The sequence below is a fragment of the Dendrobates tinctorius genome, unplaced genomic scaffold (assembly GCF_039654945.1).
Source record: "Dendrobates tinctorius isolate UK_male_01 unplaced genomic scaffold, ASM3965494v1 ptg000074l, whole genome shotgun sequence".
Classification (NCBI taxonomy): domain Eukaryota; kingdom Metazoa; phylum Chordata; class Amphibia; order Anura; family Dendrobatidae; genus Dendrobates; species Dendrobates tinctorius.
The window spans coordinates 1,419,564-1,433,490 of NW_027361742.1; the positions used below are offsets into that span (position 1 = coordinate 1,419,564).

General features: G+C 43.4%; 1 protein-coding gene across 2 annotated transcripts in view; it reads left to right on the forward strand.

Annotated features, from left to right (window-relative positions):
- The window catches only part of HENMT1 (HEN methyltransferase 1), an 82,071-nt gene that overhangs the window by 41,365 nt on the left and 26,779 nt on the right, over positions 1–13,927 (forward strand). For both annotated transcript variants that reach the window (XM_073582867.1, XM_073582868.1), the window contains one exon: positions 488–670. In XM_073582867.1, coding sequence (XP_073438968.1) covers positions 488–670 — 183 coding nt within the window. The remainder of the gene's footprint in view (positions 1–487; positions 671–13,927) is intronic.

Here is a 13,927-nt window from a genome sequence, read left to right on the forward strand (position 1 = left end):
CAGCAGGCACTGAGAAAGCCGCCTCCCTGCAGGACCCTGCAGCCATTTTGGAGCCGGGGTCTCCATGGAGACACTGTTCTGAGGGAAGCCACCTCCCTGCCGATGCTTCTCCTGATGCCTCTGCCAGCGCCGGAACACTGCGATCTTGTTTGATTGCATTGTTCCGAGGGTTAAAGTGCCGAAAGTGGTCCATGACAACTCCTGGCACTTTGTGCCGAGTGTCAGCTGTGAGAACCAGCAGACACCCGGCCGTGATCAGCCGTTCTCCCCCCGTGAGTGCGGCCGATCGCCTATGACGTACTATCCCATCCATGGGAATTAAGTCCCAGAGCACATGGATGGAATAGTACGTCTAAGGTCAGAAAGGGGTTAGGTAATTCATTAGCTTCTCGTTTATTTGGAGAATGGGTGTTTCCTAATATAATTGAACTGATTTTATCATCATAAAAGATCCTAACTGGTTTCTCATTTATTTGTGTCTTTGAAGGATCGAACACCTGGAAGCAAAGGACCTGGAACAATTCCAGGATGTACTGTTTGGTTTTATGGCTCCTAAGGCTGTAGTGATTAGTACTCCAAATGTAGAGTTTAATGTCCTTTTTTCTGAAAAAACACGCTTCAGACACCCAGACCACAAGTTTGAATGGAGCAGGAAAGAATTTCAGAGCTGGTGAGACTTCATATTTATCTAAATTCTTAATAAATATAGGGGTTTTGTGCTTTAAAAACACATTTTCCAATATCTTACTGGGAATTCTGAGTTACAAATTGGCATTGCTTCATATAATAGAGCAAAAGAAGCTACAGCTTCTCCCTTTGTTGAGCACGGGGCTGGACCATGCATCACACTGTAGATTCCTATAGGGGTGCTTTAGAGGAGCAGAAACTTGCTGCCAAGTTTCCCTGTGGATTAAAGGGAATCTGACTACTGAAACATCCTGACTGATCTATAAGCAGCATTAATCAGTAGAGTTGAACAAATTTGATTGGGTCCCTGCTTATTCGGCAAGCTATAGTATTTGCCGAATAAGCTGCAGAGGGAACCCTGTTGTGAAATCATTTTCTGGTCTGCCTCTGGTTCCTGATGAGGGAGCTGGTTGTGCTGAGAGAGGAGTTGTGAGTTCTCTTTCCGGGCTCCCTCTGGTGGTGGCAGGAGGTAGTGAAGCTGATCTAATTAACAGAGACCTGCCACCTGATAATGACGAAGAGGATTGGACATCTGGAGTCTCAGACTGGATTTAAGACAGCCGACTCCCTATTCCCATGCTGGTGATTTTTCCCTGCCCCTTGAGGTCTTAGTTTCCAGCTCAGTTCCTGCCTTCTCAAGCTAAGTTGTCTTTGCTAATGTTCACATTTGATTTGGTTTGGTCTATTCAGTTTTTTGTGTGGTCAGCCAGCCCCGCCTGGGGCTGGGCTGAATTTCCACTCTTATGTCACTGTATGTGCCAGTTTTGCTTTTTGTCCCTTATTAGATTGGCCTCTTTTTGCTCTGTTCTCAGAATATGCCAGAGTGCTGATATAGTGGGAGAAGTCTAGTGACTTCAGGGTATTTTTTGCTCTCAGAAGTGTTGGACATTTTTGCAGGGTTTTTTGGCGTGATTGCAGACAGTATCTTTCCTTTCCTGTCCTTTCTAGCTAGTGTGGGCCCCATCGTTTGCTCAGCCTATTTTCCTTCCTGTGTTCGTGTTTTCATCTTGTCTCACCGTCAGTACATGTGTGGGGGCTGTCTATTCCTTTGGGGTCTGCTCTGGGGCAGTTTTAGATTTCCCCTTTTCTTGCTTTAGGCTTATTTAGTCCTCCGGCTGTGACGAGGTGTCTAGAATCATCGTAGGTATGCCCACGGCTGCTGTTAGTTGTGTGGTTAGGATCAGGGGTCTGCAATCCGCGTAGTTACCAACCTCTCTGGTTTTCTGTGACTTGGCTTGGTCTTATTTTCCTCCTCGGTGACCCATTCATAACAGAATCACCAGCCATACCGCAGATTCTAGGGTACTCAAAAGCAGGAAAAAATTGTTAAAAAAAAAAAGTGTCAGAATTTTTTTTTTTTATATGTATTTTTTCCTCTTTTTCTCTGGGGCCGTAGGAGGATTTTTTCTCTAATGGAGATTAAGCAATTGTCTGATCGTGTGGAGCAGCTCGCTGCTGAAGTGCAGGGAATTTCCACCTATCTCGCTCAGTCACATGCGGTTGAACCAAAGATCCTTACTCCTGATGTGTTTTCTGGGGATCGGTCTAAATTTTTGAATTTTAAGAATAATTGGAAATTATTTCTTGCCTTAAAGCCTAACTCATCGAGGAGCTCTGTGCAGCAGGTTAAAATTGTCATCTTGCTGCGCGGCGATTCCCAGGATTGGGCTTTTTCTTTGACACCTGGAGATCCTATTCTGACTAATGTGGACGCATTTTTCAAGCCTTGGGGTTGTTGTATGATGAACCTAATGCTATTGATCAAGCTGAGAAAATCCTATTGACATTGAATCAGGGTCAGGATTCTGCAGCGTTATACTGTCAAAAATTCTGAAAGTGGGCGGTCCTTACTACATGGAATGATGGTGCATTGGCAGCTCTCTTTCGGAAAGGTTTATCAGAGACTGTAAAAGATATGATGGTGGGATTTTCTGTTCCCTCTGGTCTTGATGATTCTATGTCATTAGCCATTCAAGTTGATCGGCGTTTACGTGAACGTAAAACTACACGAGAGGCGTTACCACCTTTTGAACAAACGTCTGAACCTATGCAATGTGGTAGGGTTTTGTCTAGGGCGCAACTTCAGGAGTTTAGAAGGCGTAATAAGCTGTGTTTTTTCTGTGGAGACGCCTCTCATACTATTTCTGTCTGCCCTAAATGAGAGAAACGATTTGCACACACATTTGCTGTGGGCAGTGTACAACCTAAGTTCCTTTTGGCAATTACTCTGATCTGCTCCTTATCCACATTTTACGCTAAGGCTTTTGTAGATTTGGGAGCAGCTTTGAATCTGATGGATTTGGACTTTGCTAAACGTTGTGGTTTTTCCATGACGCCTCTGCGGACGCCTATTCCTTTTAGTGGTATTGATGCTATTCCTTTGGTGGAGAATAAACCCCAGTTTTAGACCCAGGTGATAATGTGAGTTGCCCCAGACCACCAAGAAAATTGTAAATTTTTGGTGCTGCACAATTTGCATGATACTATTGTTCTGGGTTTTCCCTGGTTGCAAACTCATAATCCAGTTTTGGATTGGAAATCTGAGTCTGTGGTGAGTCGGGGTTGTCAGTGTGTTCTTAGGGACGCTCCTGTTTTCTCCACCTCTCCTCAGTCTCATGATATTCCTGATTATTTGGCTGATTTTTCTGATGTATTTAGTGAGTATGCGTCTTTGCCTCCTCATAGGAGTTATGACTGTGCAATTGAGTTGATGCCTGGGTGTAAATTTCCCAAGGGTCGGCTTTTCAACTTAGACCTGTTTCACACATCTGTTTGTGTCCATCAGTCAAAATCCGCCGTTTTGCGGATCCGTTTTTTTTCCCATTGAGTTGCATTACCGGCGGATCTTGACGGATGGCCATCCGTTGGATCCTTTTTTTTGCGGATCCGCCAAAATTTTGACGTCTGCCGACATGCCCGAACAGATCATGCAACGTTTTTTCGGGCGGCAGGATCCGCACTTCTCACTGCGCATGCCCGAAAGACTTCACTCAGCCAAAAATTTAACCCTAAACCCTGTTCTGGCGGCTGAAAAATTTCTCTGTCTCTCTCCCTCTCCCTCTCTCTCTCGTCCCCCCCCTTCCCCAGGCAGTGGTTCCTTTAAAATTCCTCATTTGACGGATCCGTTAAAATAACGGTCCGGTGACAAACGTTGTGGTCAGTACAGAAATGGATCCGCTATCCGCCATTTTAGCAGATTTTGACTGACCAAAAAAACTGATGTGTGAAACAGGCCTTATCAGTACCCGAACATGATGCTCTGCGGTCCTATATTAAGGAGTTGTTGGAGAAGGGTCATATTAGACCATCCTCTTCACCCTTAGGTGCTGTTTTTTTTTTTGTGGCCAAGAAAGATGATTCATTAAGACCTTGTATTGACTATCGTTCCCTTAACAAGATGACGGTTAAATATCAGTACCCGTTACCCCTGATGTCTGATTTACGGTATTCTCCAGAGTTAAACGTGCCTGCTGGTTCACTAAGCTTGACCTCAGGGGGGCGTATAATCTTATTCGCATCAAGCATGGGGATGAATGGAAGATGACGTTTAATACTCCGGAGGGACATTTTGAGTACCTGGTGATGCCTTTTGGGCTCACTAATGCCCCTTCTGTCTTCCAATCCTTTTCGAATGATATTTTCCGGGACTTTGTGGATAAGTTTTTGATCATCTATCTGGATGATATTTTGATCTTTTCCAGTGATTGGGATTCACATGTGGAACATGTCCGGACTGTGTTCCGGATTTTGAGGGAGAATTCCCTGTTTGTAAAGGAATCAAAATGCTTCTTTGGTGTACAGAGGATTTCATTTTTGGGATTTATTTTGTCTCCGTCGACTATTGAAATGGACCCGGCCAAGGTACAGGCCATTTATGATTGGGTTCCAATCTGGGAATTCAGTTATCTTTCTCCTCTGCGTTTCATCCTCAGACCAATGGGCAGACTGAGAGAACAAACCAGACTTTGGAGTCCTATTTGAGATGTTTTATATCTGCTGATCAGGATGACTGGGTCTCATTTTTGCCCTTGGCCGAATTCGCGCTAAACAATAGAGCTAGTTCTGCCACTTTGATGTCGCCCTTTTTCTGTAACTTTGGGTTTCATCCTCGGTTTTCTTCAGGGCAAGTGGAATCTTCAGCCTGCCCAGGTGTGGACACTGTGGTAGAGAGAATGCAGCAGATTTGGGACCAAGTGGTGGATAAGTTGTCACTCTCTCAGGAAAAGGCCCAGCGGTTTGCCAACCGGCATAGGACCATAGGTCCCCAGTTTAAAGTGGGTGATATGGTTTGGTTGTCGTCAAAGAATATCTCTATGAAGGTTGCGTCTCCAAAGTTCAAGCCAAGATTTATTGGACCTTATAAGATTTTGGAGATTCTTAATCGTGTTTCTTTTCGATTGGCTCTTCCAGTTACGTTTAAGGGTACCGTTACACCTAGCGATGCACCAGCGATCCCGACCAGCGATATGACGCGGTCAGGATCGCTGGTGCATCGCTAGGTGGTCGCTAGTGAGCTGCCACACAGGCAGATCTCACCAGCGACATCGCTGGGGACGGGGGTCGCTACTTACCTGTCAGACGCGGCGATCCTGTGTCCTCCCGCCCGGCTCCACGCGTCGCTCATCGTCACAGCAGGAAGCGCCGCAGGAAGTGACCGACGAGGAATGATCCAGGAGCTTCTCGCGCGATCAGCGTTAACCAGCGGGTGACCCGGTCGGAGGTAAGTATCACATGCAGCGATATCGCTAGCAATATCACTGCAACGTCACAAAATCGGTGACTTTACAGCGATATTGCTAGCGATATCGCAGTGTGTAACGGGGGCTTAAGATCCATAACGTATTTCACAAATCCCTGTTGAAGAGGTTTGTTGAGCCAGTAGTTCCTGTGGCGGCGCCTCCTGACCCTGTATTGGTTGAAGGCAATGTGGAATATGAGGTAGAGAAAATATTGGATTCTCGTTTGGCTAGACGGAGACTCCAGTATTTGGTCAAATGGAAGGGTTATGGCCAGGAGGATACAGTTGTGGCCAAAAGTATTGACACCCCTGCAATCAATTTTGTCAGATAATACTCAGTTTCTTCCTGAAAATGATTGCAAACACAAATTCTTTGGTATTATTATCTTCATTTAATTTGTCTTAAATGAAAAAACACAAAAAGAATTGTCCTAAAGCCAAATTGGATATAATGCCACACCAAACATAAAAAAAGAGGGTGGACAACAGTATTGGCACTGTTCAAAAAATCATGTGATTCTTCCCTAATTTGTGTAATTAACAGCACCTGTAACTTACCTGTGGCACCTAACATAACTAAATCATACTTGCAGCCAGTTGAAATGGATTAAAGTTGACTCAACTTCTGTCCTGTGTCCTTGTGTGTACCACATTGAGCATGGAGAAAAGAGAGAACACCAAAGAACTGTCTGAGGACTTGAGAAACCAAATTGTGCGCAGTGTCATCAAGAAGTTTAAAGCCCATGGCACTGTGGCTAACCTCCCTAGATGTGGCCGGAAAAGAAAAATTGACAAGAGATTTCAACGCAAGATTGTGTGGATGTTGGATAAAGAACCTCGACTAACATCCAAACAAGTTCAAGCTGCCATGCAGTCCGAGGGTACAACAGTGTGAACCCGTACTATCCGTCGGCGTCTGAATGAAAAGGGACTGTATGGTAGGAGACCCAGGAAGACCCCACTTCTTACCCCGAGACATAAAAAAGCCAGGCTGGAGTTTTCCAAAACTTACCTGAAAAAGCCTAAAACGTTTTGGAAGAATGTTCTCTGCTCAGATGAGACAAAAGTAGAGCTTTTTGGGCAAAGGCATCAATATAGAGTTTACAGAAGAAAAAAAGAGGCATTAAAAGAAAAGAACACGGTCTCTACAGTCAAACATGGCGGAGGTTCCCTGATGTTTTGGGATTGCTTTGCTGCCTCTGGCACTGGACTGCTTGACCGTGTGCATGAATCCAAAGGGAGTTTGTAGCTATATTCCGCGCTGCCGCTTTAGACAAATTCCAGGAGAGTGCTGTATGATTGCAGTGGTTTTATTCTACGCGTTTCAGGGGTCTCATGCCCCCTTCATCAGGAAATACGACCGTGTGCATGGCATATGAAGTCTGAAGACTACCAACAAATTTTGCAGCATAATGTAGGGCCCAGTGTGAGAAAGCTGGGTCTCCCTCAGAGGTCATGGGTCTTCCAGCAGGACAATGACCCAAAACACACTTCAAAAAGCACTAGAAAATGGTTTGAGAGAAAGCACTGGAGACTTCTAAGGTGGCCAGCAATGAGTCCAGACCTGAATCCCATAGAACACCTGTGGAGAGATCTAAAAATGGCAGTTTGGAGAAGGCACTCTTCTAATATCAGGGACCTGGAGCAGTTTGCCAAAGAAGAATGGTCTAAAATTCCAGCAGAGCATTGTAAGAAACTCATTGATGGTTACCGGAAGCGGTTGGTCGCAGTTATTTTGGCTAAAAGTTGTGCAACCAAGTATTAGGCTGAGGGTGCCAATACTTTTGTCTGGCCCATTTTTGGAGTTTTGTGTGAAATGATCAATGTTTTGCTTTTTGCTTCATTCTCTTTTGTGTTTTTTCATTTAAGACAAATTAAATGAAGATAATAATACCAAAGAATTTGTGTTTGCAATCATTTTCAGGAAGAAACTGAGTATTATCTGACAGAATTGCAGGGGTGTCAATACTTTTGGCCACAACTGTAATTCTTGGGTCTCTGCCTCTGACATTCATGCCAATAGATTGGTTCATGCTTTTCACCGGGCCCATCCCGATCGGCCTGGTGGCGTGGATGAGGGTTCGGTGACCCCTCCTCAAGGGGGGGTACTGTTGCGAACTCATTTTCTGGTCTGCCTCTGGTTTCTGGTGAGGGAGCTGGTTGTGCTGACAGAGGAGTTGTGAGTTCTCTTTCCGGGCTACCTCTGTTGGTGGCAGAAGGTAGTGAAGCTGATCTAATTAACAGAGACCTGCCACCTGATGAGGAAGAGGATTGGACATCTGGAGTCTCAGACTGGATTTAAGACAGCCGACTCCCTATTCCCATACTGGTGATTTTTCCCTGCCTCCTGAGGTCTTAGTTTCCAGCTCAGTTCCTGCCTTCTCAAGCTAAGTTGTCTTTGCTAATGTTCACATTTGATTTGGTTTGGTCTATTCAGTATCTTTCCTTTCCTGTCCTTTCTAGCTAGTGTGGGCCCCATCGTTTGCTCAGCCTATTTTCCTTCCTATGTTCGTGTTTTCATCTTGTCTCACCGTCAATACATGTGGGGGGCTGTCTATTCCTTTGGGGTCTGCTCTGGGGTAGTTTTAGATTTCCCCTTTTCTTTCTTTAGGCTTATTTAGTCCTCCGGCTGTGACGAGGCATCTAGAATCATCGTAGGTACGCTCCATGGCTGCTGTTAGTTGTGTGGTTAGGATCCAGGGTCTGTAATCTGCGTAGTTACCAACCACTCTGGTTTTCTGTGACTTGGCTTGGTCTTGTTTTCCTCCTCGGTGACCCATTCATAACAGAACCCGGCTTCCTGGATCGTGCCAGCTGATCAGCTGTTCGGCTCCGCAGCTGCATGTGTCTCGACTGTGTCACAGTCACAGCACATATATGGAGAGTCTGTGTGTTGGGCACTCCATGCATGTGCTGTGACTGTCACACAGCCACGACACATGCAGCTGCGGAGCCGAATAGCTGATCAGCCGGCTTGCTCCATGTACCCTGGTTCCCTCTGCAGCATATTCGGCAAGTGCTATAGCGTGCTGAATAAGCAGGGACGTGATCAAGTGTCTGATTAACAGAGTTGAGCGCATTTGGAGTATGATTTCTGCCAGGTCTGTTTGACTCTGAAATGCTATTTCAGAGAAAGATGCACTTTAAAAGCAACACAGGAGACTAGTTGATCAGGCTGGTACCCCATCGGCTTCTCCCCACCCGCTGACAGGTCTTTCCCTATACATACAGGCAGGGGGAGGGCTGACACTCTAGGGGGTGGATAGGAAGAAGCTGCCAGTGACCTGCCTTTCTGACTAGTCTCCCATGCGGCTAGATCCCTGGCGATTTTGACAGTATGTTTTTCTCTAAAATGTTGCAGCCTTTCGATGTCAAAACATATATGGCTGAAATCATACAGCCAGTGCCTGCCATGCTGCCAGTTGATAAACTGTCATGTTCCCTTTAACCCTTTCACAACATGCGCTGTATACATACGGCGCTGCCAGGGGTGCATTCCTTCAAACCGCCATACATACATACATACATGTGTGACGATCACGCTGGCTCACAACGAATGCCGCGGCAATCAAATGCGATTGCCAGCTTATATGAGAGCTCACACCCTGCTGCAATGCGCATGATCGGCTCTAGCGCTGATCGTATGTGTGTAATCCCTCTAATGCCTCTATCAATAGTGACAGCGACATCGATAATCATTGCAGAGGGAGGGAGCTCCCTCTCTGCTCCCATCTGCACAACGCGATTGTGATCGCATTGTGCCAATAGCCTCCATAGTGACCCTGGATGAAAAATGGACGTGGGGTCACCCAGGAAAAGTGGCCTGTAAGTTCCTGCTCAGAGCACAAGCTTCTCATGAACCGGGGGTGTCTGGTTGCCCCCAGTTCATCAGGGATTTATTATATCCTACTTTCCAGTTCCGGTTTGGAACTTGCAGCTCTCTGGCCCCCCCTTACCCTCAGGTCAGTCAGGGAACTACACCTAGGATAAGTAGTCACCAGAAGGGCCGTCTTGCCGTGTACTGGCTATTGGGCATTCTGTGGTATGTATGTCCCCAGTCTCAGGTGGGTAATACACACATAAAACCTCTGTTCTGTCACTAGCAGAGTCTTCCCAAATCCCCAGAACACTCGCTGCCACCAGCTCCTAGTTCTATATTAATATCAATATCGGGTCAGGAGCCAACCCACTAAGTAGTGTGAATTTAGCACGGAGATGTGGCGATAAGTTTATAGAGCAAGGAAAAAGGAACTAGTAAATGTTATAGATTTTACTCTAAAAAGAATAGGCAGTGTTTACAAAAGTACAAAAGATGTTACAAAGAGAGACAGATTCAGTATATACAGGCAATTACAAAATAAGATGGATTAAGATATGAAACTTACAGTTATTAGTCAATGGCTCGCCATGTGGAGGTGGGGGAGGGGAGTTCTCAAGGACCATGATTGGGACCACAGCAAGGATGGTATATGCTGTCTCCCCAGGTCTGAACACACTGCAAAATGTCTGTTCCTATTTTATAGTTAGGTCATAAACTTAGAGACTTCCCCTGTGCCGACCTCATCGGGTGGCTGGATACACCCCCTTTGGAAAGTTACAAAAAACTTTCTATTGGTCATAACTCTTGGGGGGGAAGCTCGTAGAGGGATAATGGAAGTATTATATGTCTGCTTACAAAATCATCTTCCATTTGAGACTAAACATCATATCTCTAGGTATTATGGGGAAGCATATACCCCTTTCTCAGTTCCTAGTGAGCGAGGAGATCCAAAAACGCTGTGGTGAATAGTTTTAACAATGTAGATCTCAAAAATATAGGTTTCCTGCATATGTGAATAATCTGTGCTATTATATTTGATCTGAAATACACAAAGGAACCATGTGCCATGTGCTTCTAAACAATGGCTGGTTTTAGCTGGTCAGCAGCACACATTACACCAGCATGTGTAGCTGGAGGGAGGGGGGAGGAGGGAAGGGGGCTGGAATCACATACAGGCAGAGAAGATTGCAGCTATGTGCCTGGGCAACACAAACGTAATGGTGGAAGGGGCCAGCATGTCAAACCCAGTAGATGCAGCAGAAAGTTCTGGAAGTGTACTCGAACCCCTGGAAAATGCTTCATATTTTCATGACAAAAAGCCTCCTCCCTGCCTGTGAAATTCTGATCTAATGCATTGTAGGGTACTAGATCAGTAATCAGGGTAGGAAAAGTTGATGTTCCATTCTGGGGCGATGTAGAAAATTAAAAAAAGTTTTTTAAAATTGCAAAATAATTACAAAAAAAAATCACAAAATAAAGAACAAAAAGAAGAAAAAATATTAATCCAATAAATACATTTATTCATGTAAAAACTAAAATTTACAAATAAAGTACATATATTTGGTATTATCGCCATGTCCAGAACAACTCGACCTATAAAACTGTCCCACTACTTAACCCAGGGCTGTGGAGTCGGAGCCCGTTTTGGTGGAGTCAGAGTCGGTATAAAATGGATCGACTCAGACTCCTAAAATATATAATAAACTGGGTACATTAGTTCAATGCAGTTTGTGGGGAATATTTTTTTCATGAATTTTGGGAAAGTTATGAAATGCCCCATATAAATGTCTGTCCTATTCCTGATCTAAGGTCTAGACTTTTAACTGAGATGAATCTGTGCTGCAGTTTATGTTCTTGATAAGTAGTGAAGCTCCTCTACAGATAAGGGAAAAAAATAACAAACACACAGGGAAGGAATGCCTGCATTCATCTCAGAACTTCTGGAGTGGACAGGAAAGCAGGATTAAGGTAAGTACTTCTTAAAGCATATCTAAACTTTCAATAAACTGTACATAAATCAATAGTCCAGTATATGTTGTCTCTGTATGCTTAGTGTCTTAGTTTTTTTTTCCTCTTATCTCATGTTTGGAGAAATTAGCTGCTCTGATGACTTATATACACTATACATTGAATATAAGGGGAAAAACTGTTTTCTAACATCTCAAATTCGGAAATACAGTAACAGGAACGATGAGGACATATATATTTTGTGTGTGTGTGTGTTCTGGAATATGATTCAGCACAAACATGCTCCCTCCCTTCTCCCCTCCTCATAGAATGTGAAGAAATATGATGTGAAGCATTTAGTGAGCTGTACCCTGAGACAAACCTGATATTCAAAGTTCAGAGTAAAGCTATCTAACAACATATTTTGCAAACTTTATACTTATCATCTGTCCTATTGATTTATGCAAAAGTTGTTTTATTTCTGTCCTAAAGTATACAGTGCATGATTCCCTATTCTTGCAAGAATTACAATATACCTTATTTTTTTTACAAGAAAAAATCACTTTGAGAGCGAATTTACATAATTTCAAAATGTCTAAGAAGCATCTTATGAAGTCAGCTGTATTTGAGCATTTCACAGTGACTCAAGATAAAAACATTTTTTATGTCAGTGTATAAGTGACCCAGATGAAAACAAATGCTGTGATGCCAATATCAGTGCATAGTCAGCCAGTGATAAAAATGCTCCTTCAAGAGCTTTCAATCTGAAAAGACATTTACAACGCTGCCACCCAGAAGTTTACAAAGCTGTGATTGAAAAAGAACACAGCAGCACCAAGAAACCAGAGACTAGCACTTCCCGCCAAGCAAAGTAGAAGGAAAGTGCGTCTCAAACGTCAGTTACAAGATATTTTGTGACAGTTACTGTAACAATGACAGCAGATGTGTTTAAAAGACAGCTCATGGAGCTTGTTATCACAGCAAAAAAATTGTTACTAAGACGCTGGCAGTAAAAGATACTAAAGCTCATCACAGCAGCCAGTTTCTCCAGACCTTAGTGGAAAAAGTACTGCAAGATTATTAACTCAAAAAAGAACAGCTTTTTGCTATTGTAACTGATAATGCTTCAAACATGATAAGTACAATTAAACTGATGAATGAGAATAATGAAGGTGAACAGCAGCTAGAAGAAAATTTCACATTCATTATGTTGGAGATGGAAGGCCACAGTCCTGTTCCCATAACGGAGGAACAAACAGATATTACTACAGCAGAATAGCAAAATGATTTTTCACAATTAGATGATCTTGTTAAAGCTGCTTCACACCTCTTTCCTATTCATCACTTGCACTGTGTTGTGCACACACTGCAGCCGGCAATAAGAGATAGTCTGCAAGAGGAACATGCTGGAACTCTGATTAGCAAAGTGAGGAATTTGGTTATTGCTGGCAGAAGCCCTATAATTGATTCTATCTTGAAGAGACGTACTGTAAAAAGGGCAATTGCAGATCAAGCCACTCGGTGGGGCACCACCTATTTAATGATTGAGCAATTGCTTGAGCTGAAACCTTTCCTTGTAGATATGGCCAACCCTCAGGTAACACTACATGACGGTCAATGGTCACAGGTGGCTGAATTGAAGGAATTGCTCCATCACCCATTTACAGTGACTAAAAAGTTACAAGCTGAGGATTTAACTTCTGGCATTTTTATAAAGTGGAAGAACTTGTTGTTTTACCTGTTTCACAGAGGAGGTTTAATCGCAGGTGGCATTGCTGCTTCTATGAAATGGAGAGAGACACTGCTATTAAAAAATAAAATTCTTCTGGTAGTTGTTTATGTGGACCCCAGTCATCGTATTTTGCTGGATGATCAACAGCTTACTAAAGGAAAAGAAGGTCTGATTGAGGTAGCAGTTAGGATGAGTGGTCTACAGGACGGTCAAGAGCAAGAGGACTCTGGTTCTGCCAGTACTGCGGCCGCCGTTTCTTCATCCTCATCAGTTGAGGAGTTTGATTTCGAAAAGTATTTGGACGACATGGAGCAGGCAAACCGTTGCTGCAGGGAAAAGATTCCACTCCCATAGAAAACAGATTGACCAGATTTCAGCAAAATTTTTCACTGGCTCTCAAAGAAGTAGAAGAGTTCAATCGTTCATCAAAACTGACTGCGCATGAGGCAATTCCTTTATACCCTGAAATTGTTATACTGTAGATGTTACCCATGTGGTTACTGCTTTGCCACCAACCCAAGTTAATGTAGAGAGGTTGTTCTCTAGCCTTAAAATAATGAGGTCATCTATGAAGGAGGATCTGATTGAGGCAATACTATTTCTCAGAACAAATTCATAGACTGCACAAATGTTATTCAGTACATTTTTGTTGAGAACTGGTTTTTTCCACTTACTGCATAGTGTATAATAAATTGTAAATATGCAAAAAAAATTGTTCCAAAGTTGTATTCCAATATATATATTTTATGTTCTATCTAAATGGATTGATTATTGTATAATAATAATGATTAAAAGCCTGATGTTACCATTTTAATACAGTAAATTTATCACTTAAACTTAAACATGAGCCATGTATGAGGTAGTCGGAGTTGATGTCATGGAAATTGAGGAGTCGGAGGTTTGGCTTACCGACTCCACAGCCCTGACTTATCCCCTTCAGTCAACACCTTAAAAAAGTTGCATAAATGATACTTTTTCATCATACTGCTGGACAAAAAGTGGA